At 40.4% G+C, this 26,499-nt stretch overlaps 1 protein-coding gene and 1 pseudogene across 1 annotated transcript in view; one reads left to right on the top strand and one right to left on the bottom strand.

The window, feature by feature from the left end:
• Nucleotides 1–7,867: 7,867 nt before the first annotated feature.
• LOC123463966 lies at nt 7,868–8,811 on the top strand (annotated as a pseudogene).
• Nucleotides 8,812–23,891: 15,080 nt separating this feature from the next.
• Asb4 (ankyrin repeat and SOCS box containing 4) overlaps nt 23,892–26,499 on the bottom strand; it is a 68,960-nt gene continuing 66,352 nt past the window's right edge. The window contains exon 5 of the mRNA XM_004656207.2: nt 23,892–26,033. Coding sequence (XP_004656264.1) covers nt 25,845–26,033 — 189 coding nt within the window. The 3' untranslated portion in view covers nt 23,892–25,844. The remainder of the gene's footprint in view (nt 26,034–26,499) is intronic.

Genomic DNA, 26,499 nt, shown 5'->3' with positions numbered 1-26,499 from the left:
CCTATCTTAACTTTCTGACTGATAAATGACTTATATGAAGTTATTACTCACTTAAAGGGGACACTTGGGGTGCATTTACATATCTGAAGATATCCTCTAAACACTTACCACAAACCAAAGTAAGCTTGCCATAATAGCCAACAGAGGAAAACTTGCTGTGCAAGATGATTTTAGAACTCTAATACTGTATACAATCAGTTGCTAAACCCAAAAGCCAATATTTTTCTTAGTGTATCTTATCTTACTTCAATATTTTAAGAATTTGAAATCTGAATTATTTATAGAATTATTGTTGGATAATTTTGCTGGTGAAATACCCAGAGTTAAGTCTAACATGAAAATGAGCCCTCAGGATCTTTCCAGGCCTCTGAGCAGGTAAGTGGAGAACACTGAAACACTGACCCTGATTTTCATAGATCAGGTTCACTCCAGTTCTATTTTCCCCAGAAGTAGAGCTTTCCTGAAAGAGAATTATAAAGAAAAAAGACTTAGCCTCAGAACCAGGCTCTTTTCCAATTCAGTCAGGTTGAAAGTAAGGACAAGGCATGTTTAGTGATGGAAACTCCTTATCTGGCTGATGGATTGGTTTTGTTTGTTTGAACAAAGGACTCTTTCAGACCAGAAGCTTAGCAACCAGCATCTAACTGCTAGCTGACCTCTGAGCCTTTAGTAACAAAAGTGACAGCTGCCAGTGGCAATACTGTAGCTTTTAATAAAAATTAAAAAATAAATTATGAAAGGCCATTTTTGTTTTGTCACAAAGTTGAAATTTTGCAAATAGATTTGTTAAAAGATAATGGGATTTAGTTCACATCTACCTCTTCACTAGTCCATATAAAATATCTTTAAAGGCTTTCTAGTGCCTCAAAAATTTTCCCACAAACTTGGCTCATCATCAAAGGTAACACCACTGATGCATATTATTCATTCTTAAAATACAAACATGAGTTTGTTTTCAATGCTCAAAATTGATTTTCTTCACTTTATGTAATGCTTGCTTTTCTGCTTTTTTCATTGCTTTTTCTCTTCAAGATAAAAATTAGAGTGTTAATATGTGTATGTTTCTGAAATATTTTTTGTTCAGTGTCTGATGATCATGTATTGTATATATGAAGCATATCAAATATTTAGCTACAATGAATTTTTTAAATTTATTTGTTTGAGAGAGAGAGGCACATACAGAGATAAAATGGGCATGACAGGGCCTCTATCCACTGCATACTCTAGAACTCTAGATGCATGTGCCATCTTGCACATCTAGCATTATGTGGGTACTAGGGAATCAAATCCCACAGTTAGACTTTCTAGGCAAGTGCCTTAACCACTGAACAATCTCACCAGCCCCCAATTTTAATTTTTTTTTTACTTGTAAATATCACCTTTAATTAAACTCTGAGTATTCGTACTAGTGCACAAATGTGATATAAAATATATAGCAAAACACACTGACCTTTTGTTCTAATAATGTCACCATGATTTTCTATGGATTTTCACAATAATGTCACACAGCCAGTCAACATCTTTGACTAAAGAAATGAACATTCACATGGTAATTTCTGCCCACCCCACCCCTAATTCCCAATGGCTTTCTTTCTATCCACCAGCACCCACCCCCTCTTCTGCACAGATTATTTTCTGTCCCTGTAACTCTGATCAGAGGACAGAAGCTGTCTTTTGGACATCAACTGCATGCATGGACCTATGCTATGTGCTTGACATAATCTCATATTTATTACATAACTCAGAACTGTTCTAATCAGAGTGTCCATCTTGAAACTAAGAAATGGGGCTGGAGAGATGGCTTAGCAGTTAAACTACTTGCTTACAAAGTCAAAGGACCCTGGTTTGATTGCCCAGAACCTACATATGGCAGATGCACAAGGTGGCACATGCATCTGAAGTTCATTTGCAGTGGCTGAAGGCCCTGTTGCACCCATTCAATTTCCATCTGCCTCTTTCTGACTCTCTCTCAAATAAAATAAATAAATAAACATGTCAACATTAAGGGAATTACTGAATAGTACATGAAAATTGGCATTGAAGATGTCTGAGTTCTCTCTCCTTCACTCACAGCCCAAGGTCTTCTTTCTTTCATTTTACTGCCTGGCCTTTTGTGAACTCCTTTCACACCATAAGCTTGCAGGATTCTTCTCTGTCTGCACTCTTACACAACACAGGTTGTTTTTAAGGACTTGTTTTTCTCATAACTAAGCAGTATGCTATTTTAACCAGGTTGAAAGTGAGATTAGATGTCCCTTGTGATACCCTCCATCCCTAGAGAGCCAGAAGATGCATGAAATGTCAAAGAAGGCAAATATCTAGAACTCCTAGAGAAATATAGTCAACAGCCCAGAAAAATGTCCCTCTATGAGGCAAAATGAAAGCTCAAAGAAATAGTAAAAACATATTGCTTTATCCCAAACCAAAATAACAAATTAAGCATCTTTGCCTTTCAATAATTAAAAACACAGTGATGTCTTCTGAATATCTATCTCTTTAGGTGGTTATCAACAATATCTGCCATCTGTACAGCACTGACTGTTTGCCAAACACTTTACATTCATCTGTAGTTTATTGAACGCTGTGAACTCCACAGGGTTCAAACCTCAGAAGTTTTCTTTTTCCTCCCCTTCTGCTTTACCTCCCCTCAAGTCTTTCCTTCCTAAGAGTTCATGGCATCTCTAGCAGATGCTAGCTTTCAGGTCTCATCAGATTATAAAAATCACTTCCTGAGCCACCAACTTCAGTTTCTCACCCAGTGTAAATGTCCACCTCCCTCCCTGGGCCCTGTGACAGGGAGAGGATGCTTCTTTTGATTTTCTGCTATCTCTGCATCTTCTGCTTCTCTTTCTATGTGGAATACAAACAGAAAGGATTTGCCAAAGGGAATTCCAATGCTTACCAGTGGTCATGGTGATCTCTGCCCCAGGGCCAGCCAGGCAACCAAATGCTGCATCTTTTGAGAGACACCTGATGACTCTCTGCCTCTTCACCATGTGGCCACCTCCCTCAGAATGCCAGTTCCAGTGGGTCTCTTAAAATCTCAGTTTCTGTTCCTATATAGTCCAGCCCACTGATGTTTGCTGTGAAATTTTCTTCTTACCGTGATTTTAGGCATCATGATAGCTCAGTCTGGTACCTTCTAGACCACCTTCCCTAGAGGAGTTGTGTATTTAAATTTCCACTTCTAGGCAATGGGAAAATGTGTTCTCTTGCAGTTCATTTTCTGTATGCTGAATTTGTTCCTTAAATTTCTTTTCCATGGCTCAAGTAGGCCACAAGGACACTTCAGTGGATCCATTGCACAAGTAGTCATCCAACTGAAAAGTGAGATTCTAGGCTCAACTTCTTGTAAGTAAATCTAATCTCTATTAACCTTCCTCTTGGAACATGTCATTGGTTTATTGTAAGAAGTGGAAGGAAATGACACTGAGCTCTTTTGAAAGCTGAAGATTTACAATTCAATAGTTCTCCGAAGATTAGTGACTAGAAAGTGATAACTTGGATAACAGAATGGATTTGTTTCTTATTAAATCCTAATTGTCTACTTGTTCCCTAATTGTCACTTATTTGTCACCAACTTTGGAACCAAACTGCCAATCTATGCACAATAAGAACAATCTCACTTAATATTCTATTACACCCAACTCTTCAGCAAAGATATTGTTATGCCTTAGGAAAGTTGAATGTGAATTATATATAATTAATATGACTTCATGAATTCTATCACAACAGATTATGCTTGGCATCTTATAGAGCTCAATACATATTTATTGAATGAATAAATCACGTAAATTAATGGCTCAAGGTCATGCTTAGGATGAGTAAAGCGGCATTCAAATTCGTTGCTTCTTGATGATCAGCATCTTGCAAATGGCACCTTCCACACACTGATACTGAGGATACATTGTCACCATTCATAACACCCCTTTCAGTCCAAATCAGATAACCTTTTAGTGGAGTTCTACATTCCTCTCCCCACATTGGACTCAAGCTGTGTTACTGCTCCATCCGCAAACAGGTGAAACCAATTAGCAGGTCTTGAACACAAAGTGAGCTTATCCTGTCTGGGCTTGGCTTCATATATTTCATGTAGTGAAATTTTTCGGGGTAGAATCCTTTGTATTGCCAAAGATCATTCTTTTCTATACTTTTATATTTCAGTTGTTTAATAAGAAGCAATAAGCTACATGACCTTTTAAGTTTTATAGTTGTTATAGATTCGTATATGCTTCTCTAGTCATACAAAATTAGGTTACATTTAGGGACTTGGCATTCAATGATTATGGATGGATAGATGAGTGAATGCATATAAGGATGCCTGGATAAATTGCTATGAATGAAGTGAAAGCCTATACTTCAGGTAGTTGACACCATCTGTGGTGGTTTGATTCAGGTGTCCCCCATAAACTTAGGTGTTCTGAATGCTAGCTCCTCAGCTGATGGATATTTGGGAATTAATGCCTCCTGGAGGGAGTGTATTGTTGGGGGCGGGCTTATGGGCTTTATAGCCAGTTTCCCCATGCCAGTGTTTGGCACACCCTCCTGTTGCTGTAGTCCACCTTATGTTGGCCAGGGGGTGATGTCCACCTTCTGCTCATGCCATCGTTTTTCCCTGCCATTGTGGAGCTTCCCCTCAAGCCTGTAAGCCAAAATAAATCTCTTTTTCCCAGAAGCTGCTCTTGGTTGGGTGATTTCTACCAGCAATGCGAACCGGACTGCAACACCATCTGAACATGTCTTGGTTAATGATAATTTCATAAGTCAGAAAAGCAGAGTCTTAGAAACTTGAACAATTGTAACTGCAGTGAAACAAGAAGCTATACTCTACAAAAACATAATATCTGAAAACACTCTTTAAAAATATTTATTTTAAGATGGTATTTGGGGCTAAGTAGATTACTAGAGTGGTTAAGGTGCTTGTCTGCAAAGCCTAATGATTGGGTTCAGTTCCCCCGTACCCACATAAAGCCAAAGGTACAAAGTAGTGAATGCGTCTGAAGTTTGTGTGCAGTGGCTGCAATGACATGCCAATTCTCTCTTCTCTCTATTTCTCTCTGCTTACAACTAAGTAAATAAAAATATTTTTATTTGCATTCATATTTTACATATTATTATAAAGGGAGAAACACTGCTAAATTTTGATTTAAAAACCCCAAGGATTTAGGAAATATCTGTGAAAGGAGACAGAGGAATGTCCAGGACCTCTAAGAGAAGAGTCAACTTTTCTCTTGACTTTGCCTGCATTGGCTGAATTTCAAGCAACTTTCACCTTCCTTGCCAGAGCTAGAACCAAGGGTTAATGGGGCAAAGGCAGCTTAGACTGTCACCTTCCTACCTGCAGTGGGAAAGATTGAAAACAAGTCTAGGCTCCACCTCAAAGTTCCACCTCTGCTTCTGAGACACAAGCTAACTGAAAGTACAGGAACCTTTGGACCTGTGAGTCCACATAGCAAAATTACACCTACCAGGAGGTGTGGCAGCCTCCAGCAAAAATTTTAAAATGAGCAGAAAAGTTGAGAAGTCCAGTGAGAATCATCAGTAGAGTTAATTTGGGATGGCAGAGGAGCAAAGAGGACTATGGCTATTGACTACTACACAATGTTCCAGTCCAAGCAGAAAGAGGCCTAGGGATCTACTTTGGCATTGATCACACTCATAAGTTTCGGGCACCATCCCAGAGAACAGCATGTTCCCTGCCGAGTGTATAGAGGACTTCAAAAACATGTTTGTTTGTGTGTACGGCCAGCAGGCAGGGCCTGGCATAGTTGCTTCCTGTCACGAACTGCCTGGGGTATCATGAGGAGACCTCTGACTTGAGATCTGAACTGCAAGCCCCTGGGAAACTGGTCTTGTCACTGCATCCAGCAGGACAAATTTGCTGGTGTGTTCATCATGCTCATGGAATAAGGGCAGAAATAAATTTTAGCAAGCCCAAATATTCTTGTAGACTATGGTTCAAATATATTCTATTACAGAGAGTAAATATAGATGTGGTTTCAGCTAACCTCCCATTCTGGTCACCAAGACCTCCTTCAGAAAGTTGCACCTGCTTCCCCAGTAAGGTCCTCTCTTGGGCATGACTGTGTACCCCATGAGAGCTAAAATAACACACAAATGAACACTGGACCTAGTCATGCCAGCTCGGAGGCACTGACTCACCAGCTCTTCACACTCCCTTATCAGGAGGGAGAAATCTGAGCTGATGAAAGGATTAGCCAGCCTGGTCCCCACTGGCCCTTGTGGAGCTTCCAGTAAATAGAAATGGGGTCAGTAGATTAAATGAATATCTGGGCCCCTTAGAATGACAAACTAGGCTCACCTGTCCTGAATTCTAATATCAACCAACCACTGTGAGCCATCTCATGGAGAGACCATTGAAGAGAGGAGTTTATTCATACAGACCTTGCTCTTACGGACGAGGTGGGCCATAAAAAAAATGGGTCTGCCATAAGATTTACTTTACTCAATGTCAGTGGCATTCCTATATTTTCCATTTTCTGCCTCCTGAAACATCTTTCTTATCAGGGTCTTGTGCTGCAGTTATTGATTGCAATCTTTCTGTACCCCATCCTCCCATAACTCTCTCCCAAGTGGCACATTTCTCCTGTCCCATAAGCACCTCAAATTCAATGTGTCCAAAATTAATTTTGACATGACAGACCATATAGAATAGTAACTTTAAAACAATACAAGGGCTAGGGAGATGCCTCAGTTGGTAAAAGCACTTTTTATGCAAGTGTGATGACCTAAATTTGGATCCCCAGAATGTACATGAGGCCAGATATAGTAGCAAGCATCTGCAAGCCACCAGAAGCTCTCAGACAAGCCAGCCTACCCTATGCAAAGGAGAACAAGAGACCCTGCCTTAAACAAGATGGAAGATGAGAACACCGAACGTTTTCCTCTGACCTCCACATGGGTGCTTTGGCATGCACAAACCCACACTCACACACAAAAAATGCATATGCACATTACACACACATGAATATAATAAAATAGATAAATATAGACAAGGTGAAGCGCATAAATACTGCATGAATATAACTTATTTTGAATCTGCCTGTATCTCTAACTAGCTGTGGGATCTTGGGCAACTCCATATTGTGTGGCAGCTTCCTTGCCAAGACAATATAAATCACAGTATAATCACAGGTTGCAGTGAGAATTGAATTAGTCAAACAAGGTACATAGTTATAATGGTAATAGCTAAAAGAACACATTCAGTGATGATTTCATTGTTTCATTTGTCAAGGACAATAAAGAAAGAACACAGGATTTGAGAAGACCCGATTTGAGCCGCAGTTTTGGCAGTTACTACTGAATGGTCGCGATCAAGTTTCCTAACTTTTCCAGCACACATACAGTGCGGCTGGCACTATGCCCATCCATTGTTGGACAGTGACTGTGTCAAGCATTAAGCTGAGTTCTCTGAGTATACAATAATCATTTAGAATAATCACTGGTAATTGATGAGATAGCATTCCTTCCCTCACTCAGTCATTAGAGTTCAGTGTCTGATGTACCCAGTGGCAGAAAGAAAACACACTGGTTCTGGTTCGAGAAGAGTCTGTGGGATGATCCCATGGGAGCAATCTCCCTTCTTTCGCATCTTGTTCCTACAGGCTCCTGGCCTGTCTTGACAATGCCACTCACATTCAAGGAGGGTCTTCTCCCTAGCTGGCTGATTCGCGCACTAAGTCACCTCTGGAAATGCCTTCCCAGGCATCAACAGAAGGGTTCTTCAGCCCCTGTCTAGATGACTGTCACCCCAGGGAATTCACCACCGCAAGTGCCGAGATGCTGTGTCAGCTCTCAAAGAAATCTAAGCTAACGCTTCTAGAAACATCAGCACACCTTCATCAGAATGGCTGAAAATGGGTTCTTGCGGGTGGTGACTGAAGGCGGAGGCCTGGGCGCTGCTGTTTCTGAGCGAGGTTCGAGCAGGAGGGAGAAGCTGTGGCCGGGAGGGAGGTCCAGCTGCCCCCAGAGTGCCCGCGGGGGGGAGTCTGGGAGGCCACGGACTGCGTCCTTCAGGTCCTTCAGAGAACCGGGGTGGGCCGGCCAGTGAGAAGAGCACCGCCCTGAGCAAGGTGGCTCTTGGCCCCAGACCTCTCCAAGGAGCAGCTACTCCCGCTACCACCCGCCCACGACTGCTTCAGGTGGTGGCTGCAGACCTCTGTCCCTATCCGCGTCTCTACTCAGGAACTTACATTAATTTTAGGAACCCTGATGGCATCCTTCTGTTCAGAGATCGTTTTGACGGATATATCTTTATTGGTAATAAAAGCTTAGAGTACCCTGCAGTAGTGGAGTTTGCACCATTCCAGAAGATAGCTAAAAAGAAGCTTTAAAAAAAAAAAAAAAAGATGCCAAGACTGGGAGCATCGAAGATGCTTAAAAAACATAACTTTTTTGGAACGTATTAAAAATGGAAAATTGGGAAGGCAGAGAATTGTAGAAGAAAGGTAAGAAGAACGGAGGAGGAGGGAGTTAGAAAAGAAGCAGTTGGGGGAAGAAGAAAAAAGAAAGAGAAGAAGAAATATGCAAAAGAAAAGAGGCAGAGAAGCAAAAGAAAACTGAGAAAGAAGTAAGGATTAACTTCTCACGAAACTGGAAAAGGGAGAGGAAATAACCTCAGAGAAACCAAAAGTAAAAGGTGACTACGTAGGTGTGGGAGCTGAGAAGCAGGAACTGTGTCCAGCTCTGAGGACCCCTGAGTGTGGGCTGTGGAGAGCCAGCTGGAGACACTTGGGGAGAACTGTGGGCTTTTGTTTCTACGACTTCCTCCAACATGGGTTCATAGCCTGATCAGGAACATGTGCACTTCACATTCCCCTCGGAATCTAAGATTTTGGTGGGATATGCAAGCATCCTTTTGTGTATATCCTGTTCAATGGCAGGAGCTTAGTAAGTGTTGAATCTACAGTCTTAGATCTGTCTTCAAATCAGTTTTCTCTGTTATTTCCTTAAATGTTTGTTACCTCTTGGTATTCTTCCTTTTCCTCCTTGTCTTCCTCCCCAGACTCCTGCACTTAGGTCTCCAGGGTCTGACTTCTTGGTCTCCCTTCATGAGTGATTGTTATTTGTTGTTTTCTTCTGCCTTGCAATTTCCCACCCATTTGTTTTTCTAGCGCTCCTCCTGCAGTTTATCTACAACTAAATTTTAATTACACACAATTGAAAAAAAAAAAAAGGCTGAATTTAGGAAAACTAACTTTGCTGGTTATGGACAAGAACACTCAGCAACCAGAACCCTCATAGTAGTTTAAAAGCAATACTAACCACAGAATTTAAATTAAAAATAATACATCATTTTGGAACATTATTTGGCACATTCTTATACAATTTAGCTCATACCTACTGACTGATCCACTTCTGCATATTTACCCAAGAGAAATGGTAACATTTCCATGAAACAATTTTAGCAAGAATATTTATACTGTTTTTCTACTGCATTACGTTAGGGTTTTCCAGAGAAGTAGAATTGACAGTCTGTGTGTTGCTAATGAAGGAGATATGTTCTGATGAACACAATTATAATGACAATATATAGAGTCTACTTACACAAGCCTCTATGGTATAGCCTCGAGCTTTTCAAAGTGTGGGTCCCAGCTCCATATGAGGATGCCTCACTGAGTACGGGAAAGGTTTTCTAAGCAAGTAACAATCATGATGAATTCACACTTACGCATGTCATGAATCAGGTGTTTATACAGCACCTGCCTGGGTTCTGAACACAAACATGCCCTCTGCACTGTGCATGTCGCCCCTCCATGCTACATGACTGAGCACTGCCTGAAACACCTGGGCTCAGACTTGAAAATACTTTATGCTATGAATTGCAGTGCTTTTACTGTACAAAGTTTTCTGGTCTTGTATAAACAATAGGTTGATTATGTAAACAAAGGCTTATTATTTTCCTTAGTGTGTGAATATTGAATTAGTATAACTTTGGATGATACTACTTGAATACTTAATGGTAAAAATTGTTTGTTTGAGGGGTTGACTTGAATTTCATAAAAAAAATTACATGAGTTTTGATATAAATGTAGGACAGAATTTATAAATTTTTCTGGAATGATCCAAACACATTTCTGCTTTCTTATACTTTATATTTATGTAAAATCATATTCTCAGCTTTGACCATTATAAAATCAAAATATCAATTAATTCTGAAAAATGTTGAAGATGACCTGTATCTTATGGAAGCAAAAACTCACCCAAGGTATAACTCCTTTTTATTTTTGTGTATATGTGTGTGCTCATGTTATGAATGTATGTGTGTGTATTCATGCATAGGTATGTACTTGCATGTGAACTCTAAAGGACAACCTCAGGTATTATTTCATAAGAATGCATCCATAGGTTTTTTGTTTGTTTGGTTGGTTGGTTTTAGGCTTGCTTGCTTGCTTTTTTTTTTTTTTTTTAAATTGGACACAGTGTTTCTTATTGACCTGGAGCTTGCCTATTAAGCAAGAAGACCAGCTGCTCACCAAGCTCCAAGGATCTGCTTGTCTCTGCCTCCCCAACACTGGGGTTATAAGCACTTCCCACCTTACCTGGAACTTCTATGTAGGTTCTGCAGATAAAATTCAGGTCCTCATGCTTGCCAACTGAGATATTGCCCCAGCCCACGATTTAAATCTTCATTTAAAAATAAATAATCATATCTGTTGCATTCTGGTTCACATTGCTGGCAGAAATCACCTGACCAAGAGCAGTTTGTGGGGAACCAAAAAAGGTTTATTTTGGCTTACAGACTCAAGGGGACACTTCATGATGGCAGGAGAAAAGGATGGAATGATCAGAGGGTGGACAACAGAAACATTGGCAAGGGGAAAATGGCTATAATACTCATAAGCTTGCCCTAAAAATCCATTGTTCCCAGGAGGCTTTCATTTCCAATTGCCATTATCTGGGGAACTTAGCATTCAGAACACCTACGTTTATGGGGGACAACTGAATCAAACCACCACATTCCACTCCTAGCCCCCATAAACTCATAACCACCCATTCAGTCCAACTTTAAAAGCCACCATAGTTTTTATCAATCCTAATGATGTTCAAATATCCCCATAGTCCTAGATCTTTTGAATGAAGCATAACACCAAAAGGAAACCAAGAAAACCATAATGGCACAGAATAAACACTCACACTGAAAAAGATGGCATTGGGTATACCAAAGAAATATTCAACCAATACAAGACTTAAACAGGGAAGATCTCCAAGTCCAACAACTCTAGTCAGTGACAAATTTCCTAGTCCAATAATTCTAACCTAAGTCTCCAGAGTTACAATTCCACCCCTCCAGCTAGGCTGCTCACAATCTTGGAAAACTTCCTCCAGGAACAGTAGCTCTCCTTAGCAGCCATCTCATGGTCCTGGCATCTCCACTGGGTCTCCACTACAATCCATGGTCCAACATCACAGCTCCATTGGGTCTCCATTGCAGATAATCCAACAAGACTGTTTCATACTGCCCATGGCCATTTCCAAAATACAAGACCATGTTGCAAATTCAATGAACCTTTCTTTCTTGCATTTCTTATATTCCACAATAGAAGGTGAGTTGCCAATTTGTTAATCCAGTGGGAAATAAAGCAGACTTTGAAGAACAGGACACCTCTTCAGCATTCATACCCCTTCAAAAGATTGCATTCTTTCTGTTGTCCCAATGTAGGTCCACTGTCTCAGTCTCAATGGTTGTTTTCTCTCAAACAACTGCAGCTGAAAAGGCAACAATTTTAGCCCAAAGATTTCTTTTTTTCTGTGCCATATCCCACTGCTCACACCAGTCCATTTCTACACAATGCAACACTGCACAACTACTCAGGACACGAGCATAACAGCAAGCCTCTCACACAAACTGCTTCCAGTCCAGTCCAGGCAAAGCTCTTTCTCACCCTTACAAGCTAAATCTCACAGTTCATAGCTCTTACTGCACTTAGATCTTTCAATTCTGACCATAATAGTCCAGCAAGCTATAGTTAAAGTATAGCAAGGCATCTTTTAGGCCAAGGTTTCAAATCCTTCCACATTTCTCTTGAAAATCAGTTCCAAAAGGCCAAAGCCACACAGTCAGGTGTCTAGCAGCAGCCCCACTCTTCAGTACCACTTTACTGTTGCAGTCAGGTTCACATTACAGGCAGAATAGACACAGCCAAGAGAAGGTTGTGGAGGAAAACAAGGCTTTATTTTGGCTTACAGACTCGAGGGGAAGCTCCATGATGTCGGGCAAAAACATTGGCATAAGCAAAAGGTGGACATCACCTCCTGGCCAACAACAACAGGAGTGTGTATCAAACATGGGCAAGGAGAAACTGGCTATAATACCCATAAGCCCACCCCCGCAAAATACACCACCTCCATGAGGCTTTAATCTCCAATTGCCCTCAGCTGGAGAGTATAGCATTCAGAATACCTAAGTTTATGAGGGCACCTGAATCAAACCACCACAAAATCTATCTCATTAGTATGTAAATTTCCTCTTTCTTTAATAAGTGGTAAAGTAGATATATACTGAAAATTTCTTTTTAAATAAATGCCTTTATGGTTTATCATCAGTCAATGTTTGATTTACATGCCTATTTGATATGTCTGTAACCTGGAGTTGTATAAACATATGTCAGATCAAGAGAGGTTGTAAATGGAAAGTTTAAGAGGCCCTTGTTTAGTCTGATGCGCTTAGACTACATGATGTAGCCTATTACTACTAGGCTACAAACTTATATAGGACTGAATACAGTAAGAAACCTTAGCAAAATGGTAATTATTTGTGTATCTAAACATATAAAAGCTATAGTACTTTTAAAATGGTGCATATGTATTATTGTTTAGTTCTAGAATGTCCCTCAGAGTCCCATGTGTTAAAGGTCCTCAGGTTGGTGCTGTTAAGAAGTGATGAGGGGCTAGAGAGATAGCTTAGCAGTTAAGTGCTTGCCTGTGAAGCCTAAGGACCCCAGTTCAAGGCTCGATTCCCCAGGACCCATGTTAGCCAGATGCACAAAGGGGTGCACATGTCTGGAGTTCATTAGCAGTGGTCAAAAGCCCTGGAGAGCCCATTCTCTCTCTCTCTCTCTCTCTCTTTCTATCTCTCTCTGAATCTTTCTCTCTCATCACACTCAAATAAATAAATAAAAATGAACAAAAATTTAAAGAAAGAAGTGATGAGGTGTTTAAGAGTGGGAATCTATTGGATAGATGTGAAACCTTTGTTGGTATGCTCCTGGAAGAGATTGTGGGAACCATTATCTTCTTCTCTCTCTTTGCTTCTAGGCTGTGGTGGTTTGACTTAAGGGTTCCCCTTAAATCCATATGTTTTGAATGCTTAGTTCCCAGCTACTGGCAATTTGAGAGGGGGATCCCTTCTGAAGAAGGTATATCAATGGGGAATGGGCTTTGGACTGTTTGTTACCGCTAGCTTCCTTATGCTAGAGGCTCACTCTGCTGCTGCTGTTGTCCACCTGCTGTGGCAGAGTGATCTTCCAGCCTCTGCTCATGCCATGCTGGCCCTGCCATTACTAAGCTTCCTCTCATGACTGTAAGCCAAAAAAAAAAAAAAAAATCCTTTCCTCCCATAACCTGCTTCTGGTCAGGTGCTTTGTTGCAGCAATGAAAAGGGTAACTGCAAGTGGTTGTCATGAGATGGATACACCTCCTCTAACAAGCACTCCAAGAAAAGTACCAGGACCAAGGGACCATGCTCTTAAATCTCAGAAACTGTGAGCCAAAATATGCCTTCCTCCTTTTGTCACAGTAATGGAAAGCTGACTAATACAGTATATATGACTTATTGACTATGAGTAGAGATTCCAGTACTAGAGGTTTCTGTGTGAGAGCCAGGGAGTGAGATAGAGGTGAGTAGCTGTAAAGCCAGGGACATTACCTTGCACCAGTGTAGGCTTTACAGAAGTGTGCACTTGGGCCATACTACATTCAATTTTCAATTATTTCTTTAATAATCAATTATAGCTAGGTATTTAATTATTAAGCTATTGTGTGGGATGGTTTTCTTGATTTTCTTCACTCTGAATTCATTATTGGTGTAGAAAAGGGCACTAGTTTTTGTGTGTTGATTAATGTGAAAGACCAGAACAGCAATGCTTGCTCCTGGAATCCCTCCTGAAGGACCTGAGTGGGGCTGAACTACAGTTAACTTTATTTGTTAGGGATAGAAGTGTACTGTAAAGTAATGACCTTAGTGTGGTATAGTAAATTCATAACCCAGTATCACAATATCAAATGTTATGTAGTTACACATGCTGTACTTTTCTACAGTTGCCAGGGCAGGAGATTTGTTTGCACCAGCAGCATCTTAATCACATGAATACCTAAGCATTATGATGTTACATCTGGTACATCATTGGGTACTAAAGTTTTTAATCCCATTGTAAGCATATAGACACTGGCTTATATGCAGTCTATCAGTAACCAACATGTTTACACACAGTGCACTGTATGAGAGGGAAGAGAGGAGAGAAAGAATTTCATGGTTCACTCTTCTGATTATGCAGCTCTGTAGGTCTCAGTTCTGCAAGTCAGCTCACAACTTCTATCGTAAATGTTTCAGGCACAAATCTGAGGACAGCCTGGAGACAGCAAGTCCTATTATTCTAACACAGAAACTGATTAGATGAGCCTCACTCCCACATTATGGCCTGGAATTCACCCTATTTTTTCAAATGTTAAAAAAAATACTTTCACAGAAACACCTAGACAGATTTTTGGCTAAATATCTGCATACTGTAGAGTAGCCAAGATAATCTGTGAAATTAACCATTATGTCCAGTATTTACCAAACAGGAACCAAATGTCAGAAAAAGAAATATGGGGGCTGAAGAGATTGGTCAGCAGTTAAGGCATTTGTCTGCAAAGCCAAAAGATCCAGGTTTGACTTTCCAGTACCCATGTAAGCCAGATGCACAAGGAGGTGCAGGCATCTGGAGTATGTTTTCAGTGGCTGGAGGCCCTGGTTCACCAATTCTCTCTTTCTCTCTGCCTCTTTCTCTCTCAAGTAAGTAAATAAATAGATGTTTTCTTTTAAAAAAAAAAAAGGAAATATGGGACTGGAAAGATGGCTCTGCAGCTAAAGGTGGTTGCTGACAACATCTGCCTGCCCAGGTTCAATTCCCCATTACCCACATAAAGTCAGGTACACTGCACTGGCATAGGCCCTGGCACACCCATTCTCATTCTCTATCTATCTATCTATCTATCTATCTATCTATCTATCTATCTATCTAACTCCCCTTGAAAATAAATAAGTAAAATATTTTTAAAATAAATATGTCACAGTACATTCATATGAAGGGCTACTAGTAAACAATGAGTATAACCTACTAGCACATGGAAAATTATAATTTACTCTTGAAAATATTAAGAGAAAGACAACAGACACAAAAGAGGACATGCTATATGATTCAAATTATTCAAGGTCAGAGAAAAGTCAAACCAACACTCACCAGAATGGCAGCAGCAGGGCAGTGGTGCCTCAGGGAGGTGAAAAGAGGCCAAAAAACAAACAAATGAAAAACACCCAGGGGTGATGTGTCCTTAATTTTATGAAGATTGGTCACAAAGGTGGATACATTTTTTAAAACGTGTGTATTTTGCAAAAATTTGACCTTAATATTCTAAAAACCTGTAGATGTTACAATTCCTTCCTTTAAGGAGGTTGCTGCCTAGTGGAGGAGAGTTATAGGCAGGCACATCTATAATACCCTGGGGCAAGTGAAACCCTCAGTTAATCAACTCATTAAAGCTCACACACTGGACATGGGATATGATGCACTGATGGTTTTAAGCACCTCACGGATAACCTAGTGTTCAGTCTTGATGAGAACCCTTGTTCCCATCAGGACCCTGTGAAGGCTAGATTTTGCTATTATTGACCTTTGAAGCCCCAGCACATACAGGGTCCAACTCAGCAAATATTTGTTGACTAGATAGATAGTAAAATTCTATGCTTCTTCTAATAAAAAAAAAAAAAATGGAACCACAAACACTGTGCTGACAGTCATCACTTGCTTTCTAGTCATTCCAGGGCTTTCTCTATATAAGTACTTTCCATGATCCTAGGAAGACACTGAGACTAGAATACAGAAGTGGCCACTGTATTCCAACTTGACTATCAGCTCCAAGCAGTTGGAAGTGACGGTCTACATACAGTATATTGAGTAGTATTCTGAGAATGAGTCTGAAGTGGAGGGGAGAAACTATCCTAATTGGCTAAGCCTGCCTTCCAAAGATATGGAAAATGCCATGCTATGCTTTGGCCTTCCCAGAGTAGCTCAAGTTGAAGTACCATGGGTTCTTTAAATAATGAAGTATTCAAATAATAAAGCTGTGCTTAAAAAGAGGCACATGCTGCATCAATAAGACAGCTCTGTTCCAATGCAGAAAAATATTAAGACTAATTGAGAACCAATGCCAGTATCAGCAGATTGAGAGCCTCTCCTCTGTTGATTGATTGGCATGTGGCAAGTTTCCTCCAGTGAATGGAATAACCCTGCATTCCACTCACCCCCCAACCTGTTTGTTAGGTATATATGTGTGTTAGCCATAAATGGAATGTGTCGGATCCACAAATCAGCATCTTATAGAAGTCTAGATAGACCATTCACTGATGAAAGGCATGGGCCACCACACCCAGCTTAGAATTCAACTGAAAAAATAAAGTATATATCACAATACAACTATCAAAATTTGGGCTGGTGGTGTTACTAAGTGGCTGAATATTTGCCTGACATGGCCCAGAGTTAAACTGAAAAAGAGGGGAAGAGTAAAGGAGAGAGAAAAAACAATGAATCATAATATATTCCTGGATGTATTAAACATGCTGGAGGGTTCTTCCCAGTCAACTCCCTAATTAAGCAATTACTCTCCCTAGTGGCCAACTCAGAAACTGCCTCTGAGGCAGTATGGCAGAGTCCAACTCCTTTAGGATGTAGGTCAGCTATTCTGCTGTTATCTTGAGAAGCAACTCTTTTTGTGCTTTTGCCAAAAAGAGCCTTTATGTCCTGCAGTAGATTTGTCTGGCCTTGAGCATAAACATATGGAGTCCTGTAACCTGGATCTCTGCTTCAGCTTTGCAAGGTCTTATTTAAAGACCTAAACTTAAATGTCTTATTTTTATGTATTCCTCCTTGTTAACTCCCTGGTAGTCTTTGGTTTTTATCTTGATCCTGACCCCCACCTGCAATCTTTTGCTAAAAGACAATAATCTTATCCATAATTGAGGCTTTCAAACTGGAAATAGGAAAAAGATTAATTAAAGGGGGCAATATTAAATTTCCTAGTTTATGTCTGGCTTAAGAGTAAACTAGATACAGCTTCATTTTGCAGAAAACACTAGTCAATTGTTGACAGTCCACAAGAAGATCTAAGCATCTCCACTATATGGCCTATTCTAAAATCTACCCAATCGATGGCAAACAACATACCAAGGTTAGAAGAAGAAACAAAGTGAAGAGAGAATAGAAGGAAGGAAGGAAGGAAGGAAGGAAGGAAGGAAGGAAGGAAGGAGAGAAAAGAAAGTAAATGAAATTAACAGCAGTAGTAATGAAGCTGTCTAAAAGGAGCTACAAGGAGATGCTGGCTACAATGCTGCACCAACTATTCTTTCCAGATTATGATGTTCCCACAGGCTAGATAATGGTGAAAAGCAGGGAAGATTTATTTGAAACTATAATCAGAAGATTAAAGAAATGCACCATGGACTATCTCTTAGGTTTCCTTAAGCTTCAATGTTTGATTTTCTTTGGAGATACGTTTTAGATGATTGCTGTACATAGTTCCCTAGCTCTGAGGCTTGGCCGGAGAAAGTCCTCTCACAGTGCTTTCTTAAAATCATACCGCCACAGGCAGAGGACCATTAAAGGTTAGCTTGGACCCACACTTCAGAGTGAGTCAGTAGCACAGGAAAAATGTCAAAGTAAAAGCACAATTAAAAAAAAAAACACAGAAATTGAGTCTTGGCTTTAGAAATTCTGGCATGAATTCCAATGTGATATTTGACTACCCCATCATCATTTACCCCATCTGACCATTTGCTGGAGACAAACCACATCCATGATGCTACTTTAGATGTTTTATGTATGTCATTTTGTTTCATTCCCCAAAGGGCTTGGTGTGTCAGGTATTTAATCATGATTGTCCAAACAAAGCACCTAAGTGCTAGGCATATGGCTCAGTGGTAGAGTGCTTGCCCAGCATTTATAAGGACCCAAGTTTAAAGGTCTCAGCACTGTAAAAAGAAACAAAGAGAAGACACTGACACTCGGGTTCAGAAACTGACCAAAGTTCACATAGATAATAAATAGCACAATCAAGATGGAGATGGAGACCACGTGTTTCCCTAATGCCTCACTGAGGTGTTTACATGAGGACTGAGCATTTCATCTCGCTGTAACCTCACCACAGAATTACCCAGTGGTTACTTAAGAGACAATCTGCTGATGCCTAAACTTTGTCTGATAGATGGTCCTCTGAGCCTTTTCCTGTCTGTCTGCTTCAGCAGTGCTGAGCTTCCAGGCCCTGAAGGTCTGTAATTATGCCTCTGCTTCTGTAAACAATTCATCAGTTGAATCCGGGTGCTAAGAACCAAGACAGTCCTACAGCTCCAAACTCCTGTTCTGTCATACTCTGGTGCCCTAGAATCCTTTTCTCAATGTAATTGTTTAAATAATACTTAGCCTCTGGTATTTAAAAGTGCAGAGCTGAAATCCCTCTTCTACTCAAAAATAAATCAATCCATATGACTGCAGTGTTTTATGTGTGAATAAAAGGGTTAATTAGTACCATGTATAACCACAGCTTCATGTCTAAAAGTTCAATATTTATTTATCATCTGGGTATGAAAGAGGCAAATTTGAGGGTAATAGTGAAGGCAATTATCTGGCTTTAAGCATCATGAATGCTCAAAAATGATAAAGCATCCTATATACATTCCACAGTACTATCATACTTATTAATATTGCAAAAGTTACAAGGTTGAGAAAAGAATACTTATGATGATAATATCCATTAGTTCCTCAGGCTGCGTCCCCACAGTTCAAGACATTTCACTACATGGGCCCACCCATCTTCTCCATCCTCATTCTCTACTCTCTTGTAACAAACATCCATAGTCTAACAGCAAGTCTACATAGTTGCTAGTGGTTAATTCTCATTGAACATTACAGATCTGAACTTATCTCAGTGATACTTCATAATCCTAATGGTTCCTCTACCTTAGTTTTCCTCCAGCCTTATCCTCCCTTATGTCACATTCCCCAATCCCATCCTATTTCAAAACACAACTTCATCCTCCCTTAGGTCACAAACTGAGGTGCTTTCCATGTGAATGTATGTCCCCCATAGCCTGAGGATTTTTTAAAATTTGCTTATTTTAAAGCAGAGAAAGAGAGAGAAAGAGAATTAGAGAGAATGGGCATTCCAGGGCCTCCAGCTGGTGCAAATGAACTCCAGATGCATGTACTACTTTGTGCATCTGGCTTTATATATGGTTATTGGGGTACTGGACCCAGGGTATTAGGCATCTCAGGCAAGTGCCTCAACCACTGAGCCATCTCTCCAGTGTCTGAGGTACTTTTTTGTTTGTTTATTTTTATTTATTTATTTGAGAGAGACAGAGAGAAAAAGGAAGAGAGAGGGGAGGAGAGAGAGAGAAAAAAAAATGAACACATGAGGCCCTCCAGCCACTACAAATGAACTCCAGATGCAAGTGCCACCTTGTGCATCTGGCTTAAGTGGGCAGTGGGTAATTGAGCCTTGAACTGGGGTCCTTAGGCTTCACAGGCATGTGCTTAACCACTATGCCATCTCTCCAACCCCTCTGAGGTAATTCTTTTTTAAATTTGTTAAAATATATTTATTTTATTTATTTATTTGAGAAAAAGATGGGGAGAGAAAAAAAGAGGGAGAAAATTGGTGTGCCAGGGCATCTAGCCACTGCAAATGAACTCCAGATGCATGAGGCCCCTTGTGTATCTGGCTTGTGCGGGTCCTGGAGAATCAAACCAGGATCCTTAGGCTTCACAGCCAAGCACTTAACTGCTAAGCCATCTCTCCAGTCCACTGAGGTATTTTTTATTAAACTTGCAACTTAAGTCTCCAGCAGCCTGCTGGTGGAGGTGTCACTGGGAGCAGGTATTTTAGTCTACTCCTAAGTCATATTAGAGCCAGTTAGAGTGCTGGCTCTTTGTGTTTGCTAGCTGATGATGGTGTCTCTCTGCTGTGGATCTATGGAAGTGAGCCAGTTCTTGTGCTGTGAAGGAACTTCCCCTGGATGCTGCAAGCCTGAGAGAAATGCTTTCTTACCATAAGCTGCTTCTGGTCAGATATTTGTCCCAGCAGTGAAAAGGTAACTGTAACACAGACCAATGTCATCCTCCCTCAAGTCATAGACCCCCATCCTTATCTTCATAAGGCCATAGAAAAGCCCACCAGCCCATAGGCTGTACCAGAGCTACAATAAACTCTCTGTGCCCTCCACCCCAGCACCAATTTCATCCAAGCCACCACCACTGAGCAGGCAATGTCATTTGGGGGGAAGGGAGTGTGCATGTGTGTGTGTGTGTGTGTGTGTGTACGTGTGTGTGTGTATGTGTGTGTGTGTGTGTCTGCTTTTCAGGATCTGAAGAAGAAATAGAAGGATGGCCAAAAGTAATTTAATCATTTACAGGAGAACCAGCAATGTGCAAGGCAGGTTTAAGGCACCTGTACATGGGTAGAGGCAGCTCAGCAAAAGATGTGATGACCCCTAGGAATGAAGGAGCAAGGGGAGGAAGCAGTTACTATAACCCAAGAAGGAATAGAGGACTAGGTAATAGGCTCCTGACAGGGAACTCAGCCACCAGCAAGCAGCCCAGTGAAGACAAATCCAGGCCATGCCCTAGTTTCTGCTGAGCTCCCCATTTACTGGACCTGGAATCTGGGAGTCTGGTTGATGCCTTCCATGAAATCATTCTGTAAAGACCCATAAGCAGAGAAGAGGAGGGACTGGTACTCAAATAGATTCATCTTTCCAGTGCTACCCACTGCTCATGAACCCCATACTGCTTTCAGATTCCTCAAATGTGGAATTTTTCAGGGAGGACATGTCTTCTTGTGTGTCAGGAGATCCTTCCCATCTTCAGCCTCCAATACTGCCTTCGAGTGACAGCTCTGTTTGGTCAGTCCTTCCCTACTTGATGAACACCAAAATCTAATCCAGGGGCATCTTTAATGTAAAAAGTATAAAGTAAATCACTATCTTATTTTGTTAGTTGTATTAGCATATAGCTGTCTCACAATATCATTGAGGCCTATCTTTATTGGAGAAAATCAATTAGTAAAGAGGAAAATTTAAAAAAAATAAATAAAAATTAAAAAAAATAGATTTTATTTATTTGAGAGAGAGAGAAGGAGAGAGAGAATGAATGGCACACCAGGGTCTCTAGCCACTGCAAACAAACTCCAGACGCAGGCACCACTGCCCCCCCCCCTTGTGCATCTGGCTTACATGGGTCCTGGAGAATGGAACTGGGATCCTTTGGCTTTGCAGGCAAATGCCTTAACTGCTAAGCCATCTCTCCAGCCTCCAGTAAAGAGGAAATTTAAAGCTGGGGAGATTACTCAACTGTTGAAGACACTTGCAAAACCTGCTGACCCAGGTTTGATTCTCTACTTAAAGCCAGATATTCAAAGTGGCATATGTGTCTGGAGTTTGCCACTGCAAAAGACCCTGGTGTACCCATTTCCTCCCCCCACTCTCTCTCCCTCTCTCTCTCTCTTTATCTCCTCAAATAAATAAAATAAAAATATTTGTGATAAAGATAAGATTGTATTTTTTAAAGAGGAAATTTAAACATGCCTGATCCATTTAGTAGATTGTTTAAGGAGACAGAAAGGAAAAGAAAAAGCAATCATCACGAAGAGGACTTTTGCATACCTCATGCATTTCATCTCCTTGGTGGCAGGTGTGATGAAACATGAATACGGCAGTTAGTCATTTATCACTAAAACATGGCTTCTGAAAATCATCTTTAAACAATCTTCTTGTGGGGCTGACAGAAAAAGATCCTACAATTAGTATCTAATTCAAAGAAATACAATTTCCTTTTTACTCTTCCTTTCTTAGTAAAAGCAAATAAAACACTGCGATACTAAAAGTGAGTCTTACAGTGTACTTCTACCTTCATCAAACCCAAAACTGAATGTGCATAAATACTGAATAAAGTCTTGCAAGAAAAAATGAAAAATGAATGAAATCCTCCATGCACCCTGATGTGGCATAGCCTCCACTGTGAGAACGCTCTTTAATCCACACTGCTCACCAACACTCTTGATTTCCTCCTCTTTCCCTCACTGAATACAGAAGCAACTGAATAGCTCTCTCTGTCAACGTGGCAAGTGTTCAAGTGGCTCCATGTTCTACCAGAAATAGTAAAAAGAAGTTTTAAAATTTCATCCACTTGCTTGCTCCCTAGCCCTCCATAGTAATCTAATCCCATTTCCATCCCCATTCCTCGCGTCAGAAAAACCCAACGTGGTCAGGGTCCTGATTTGGGGCTGCCTTCAAAGTGCCTGACACAGTGGGAGCTCACCTGAGTCCCTTCCCAAAACGAGCAGAAATCCCCCGTGTGTCTGCTGCTACAGTGGCTTCTCTTGAAGGATCTGTTACTCCACGGAAAGAAGCCTATCCCTAAATAATAATGGCTGTACCAATATCAAAGACGGTAACAACATGCCTCCAGTGCGGCAGGGTATGTGCTTCACTACACGAACAACTTAGACCTCAGCACAATCCTGTTAAAGTTCACAAGGTAGATATCACTATTATTCTCCTGTTATAGGTGACAGCATCTTATGTTCTCCATGGAGCAGGTATGTCATTTTGTCTAGAACTTGGGTGAGATGAGGGTGGAACCCAGGATATGAGCCAGGCAGTCACCAGAGCCCAAATTCGGAATGTCTAAGTGTACTGCACCTACTTCTGCCCTGATAGAAAGTGTCAAAGAATCTTTTAGGGATGGTAACTATTGTGTGTGCATCCCAAATAAAATAAGTGAATAGATATAATCTTTTTTCAAAAAGTATTTGAAAATGTATCAACTTAGAACTTTGTGAGTTCTTCACAGTCAATCAGATGAGTAATAAAAAATACAAGGCTCAGCTGTCTTTCCTCACTGATAACTCACTGCAAATGGTTTGCTACATTTCATATCCCTACCATCTGTTTTTGACTACTGTGTTCTTATCAGAAACTAGTGAGGTCCAAATAGAAGGATAAGTAAAGATATAACACTAAGTGATTAAAAAAGTAGACCACTATTGTGTCTAGATTCCAAGAAGGGCAAAAAAACAAAACTGGATAGGAAGTCATTTCCTCATAACAAAGTTTCTACCTCTCATGAAACTTCGTACAAAAGACAGATTGTGTGTGTGTGTGTGTGTGTGTGTGTGTGTGTGTGTGTTTCTTTTCTTCAGGACATTAGATGTCTATTTACAGAAAGTCCTCTCAAATACAAAGGTATCGATAAGGGTATAATTTCCTCTGTTGCTTGGCTCAGGGTTAAGTAGATGGTGAGAATAAAGGGAAATGAAAAGCCCCAGGATAAGAGAAATGGTGAAAAGTGGATAGAAGGATTCAGTTCCTTTCTTTTTTGTTATGATTAAAGTTCACTCACTCCTACAGCAATAGCTTGCATTTTATTTGGGTTCAAGCCATACTTACCTTTTACTTTCTTTTGAAAAAGTTATTTATTTACTGGCACAATTTCTCATTCTCTCACCTTTTTTAAGGTTGAAAAATGCCATGAAAGGTAAGAGTTCTTCAATGTTCTTGCTGAAAAGTCAGCATTTGTGTGGGAAAATGAGTATTATTGATAAATAACTACTCACAAAGATGAAGGAATCAAAGTGAGCTTTATTTGATTTAAGTACAAGTTCAAAAATAAAGAAAAATCACATTAAGTCCACAAATAATTCAAAACAACTAGCCACATATTCTGATAAACTAGTGTGAATGTTTAAACACAAGTAAGCCAGGTTAGAAGTATTTTATTTCCCCTGCAAGGAACGTCGTCGCCTCTTCTCTTGTCCTCAGCATCTGGTTACTTGTTGTAAGTGAGTCAATCACAGAGTTTTCTACCAGAATGTGTTTGAAGGTGGAAGGACCTCACAACCCTTTGACTATTCTGGGATGGGTCTAGTACCATGTACTTAAGCAAACTACTTTTTAACATGATTCACATAAACTCAGCATTCTGCTCCACAATAGATATCATGTTTAATTACAAACTATTTTCCCTAATAAGTTGAATAAAACTGATACTTCAAAATGATGATTTTTGCCTGCCTATTGGTTTTCCTACACAGCTCTGGGAATAAGAAAATCCCAGGTTAGAAGCACATCCTAATGGAAACCTAGTGGAATATTTGACATTATATGTAGTCAACACTCAAGTATCCAATAGCAAATGAGATGCAAGGCCACACACAAGAAAGAAGCTTCTGCACAACAGGCAGGTCAATGATTTTGTACTCCATTACCTCTGCTCTAAAAACGTCATGCCCAGAGATCATAAGCTTATCTAACAGTGATTGGCAAGAACAAAATACTGAAGCAAAATTCGCCAGGAGGCCCACTGACAAATCATCTACATTTTTCCTTCTGCAAAACACTATCCTAAAAAGTCTGATTAGCACACACACTTACATCTCCAGGATTCTCAAACTTTCACCATTTTTAAGCGCTGTGCTTTCTGAAGGGTGCCATCCTAGCAAGAGGCTTCTTATCTTTGAGCTAAAATGTTCTGAAATCTATGTCTGGTGTAGAAAAAGCTCAAGACACCCTTTCTTTTGCCCACTTTTCTAGATCTCCCTGTTTTCTATAGGGATGCCACTGACTGTACACTATGGTTCTCAGCATCTGGAAAGGTACTAAGTAGGAAACTATATAAAATAAAACACTATCTAGGTTGTTTGGAGAAGTTTAACTACATTTATGCTATGAGCAGCAGGGGATCCCTCTACATCACATAGTCTCTCACTCTTTGTCTTCATGCATCAAATTACAATCCCATGGTTCACATCAGAAGCACACTTTTGAAGATAAGCACTATAAACACATCTGCACCTGTACTCGCCCCGTTTCTCCATACTGCAGTCACCTGCTTGTATGTCCGGATCCTCTGCTAAAGGGTGAGACTCAGGAGAGCAGAAGTCAGAGCAGACTCCTCCATATCTCCAGTCTCCGGCTCAGTGCGTGCTGAATTCCTGACTACTAAGTGGACTGGACTTTCTTTCCTGTTTCTCACTTGACTCAAAGATGTCCTGGTTTCAACTATACTCATGTTCTGAGGACTTTGGTTTGGGGAGTAGGAGTTTGTAAAACGAGTGACAGTAATGACTGCTCAATGCCCATGGGCTACAACAACAAGTGAAAGAGGCCACTCACAAAACCTGCTATGGCAAACTAAATGGTAATGTAAACTTATTACTGATAAGGTAGAGAATGAGATTGGTTGTAAGAAAAATGTGGGTCCCTCTTTAGATTAGATAATGTATGAAAAGTTTTACAAAATGTGTGAGGCTTCAAATAAGGACACTATGCATATGAGCTACTACTGTGACGTCAGTACCTTCCAGATACATTCTTGTCTTTGAAAATTCCTTAACTTTCCTTGCTTGGTTCCCCTCGCCATGATACTCCAGGATTAATGACATAGTGTTTGTAAAGTGTTCTGAAATCCCTGAAGTGTTATAATGAGCCCAAGTACCATTTTATTTATGCAAACTGTGTCTACCCAGCGAGTCCACTTAAATGTCTAGGATTGGGAACTGCTGTCTCATAAGGCTTAATAAATGATTCCCTCTGGCTCTAAGAGCAAGTACTTTTTCAATGACAATGGGAGGGAAAGCAAAGGAATTGCTTTGTGGCATCTGTTGTGCAGTGCTTTTCGAATGGCACATCTCGATAAATGCATGAGGGTCCTCGGAGTGTTACAGCACACCGTGAAGAGAGAGTGGTAAAAATCCCAGTGTTTCTGAAAAGGAAGGCAAGGCAGGTTAAGAGGAGGAAGGCTCACAGTTCCCACTAATGAAACCCATACTGATGCATTGATCCCTGTTTTATACATAAGAAGAGCTATCTATGGTCTCTGACAAACACAATTAAACATGAAATTAATATTGGGGAGGTGGGGAAGTGGGTTATGAAGAGCATAGAGAAAGAAGGGGGAAAGTAATCTCAATTCACAACCCAGGAAATGAGGTAATGTATACTTGTATGAATTGCATGGACCAGAATAGTAATTTTACATTACAATTTTACATTAACCTGATGTTCCTACATGTACTTCAGCACCTGATATAACCCACACATTCAGATCTTTAAAGCAGTTTTAAAGCAGGATAATTTTTAAAGGTAAAATAGTTAATAATCAGCAGAATCAAATTCCACAGCTAAGTCATTGGCCTCTAAGTCCAGGGAAGTTTATGCTCCATGCCTGG

The sequence above is a fragment of the Jaculus jaculus genome, chromosome 10 (genome assembly GCF_020740685.1).
Source record: "Jaculus jaculus isolate mJacJac1 chromosome 10, mJacJac1.mat.Y.cur, whole genome shotgun sequence".
NCBI lineage: Eukaryota > Metazoa > Chordata > Mammalia > Rodentia > Dipodidae > Jaculus > Jaculus jaculus.
Note: the sequence above shows the minus strand (reverse complement) of the source record. Positions and strands in the feature narration are given on the sequence as shown.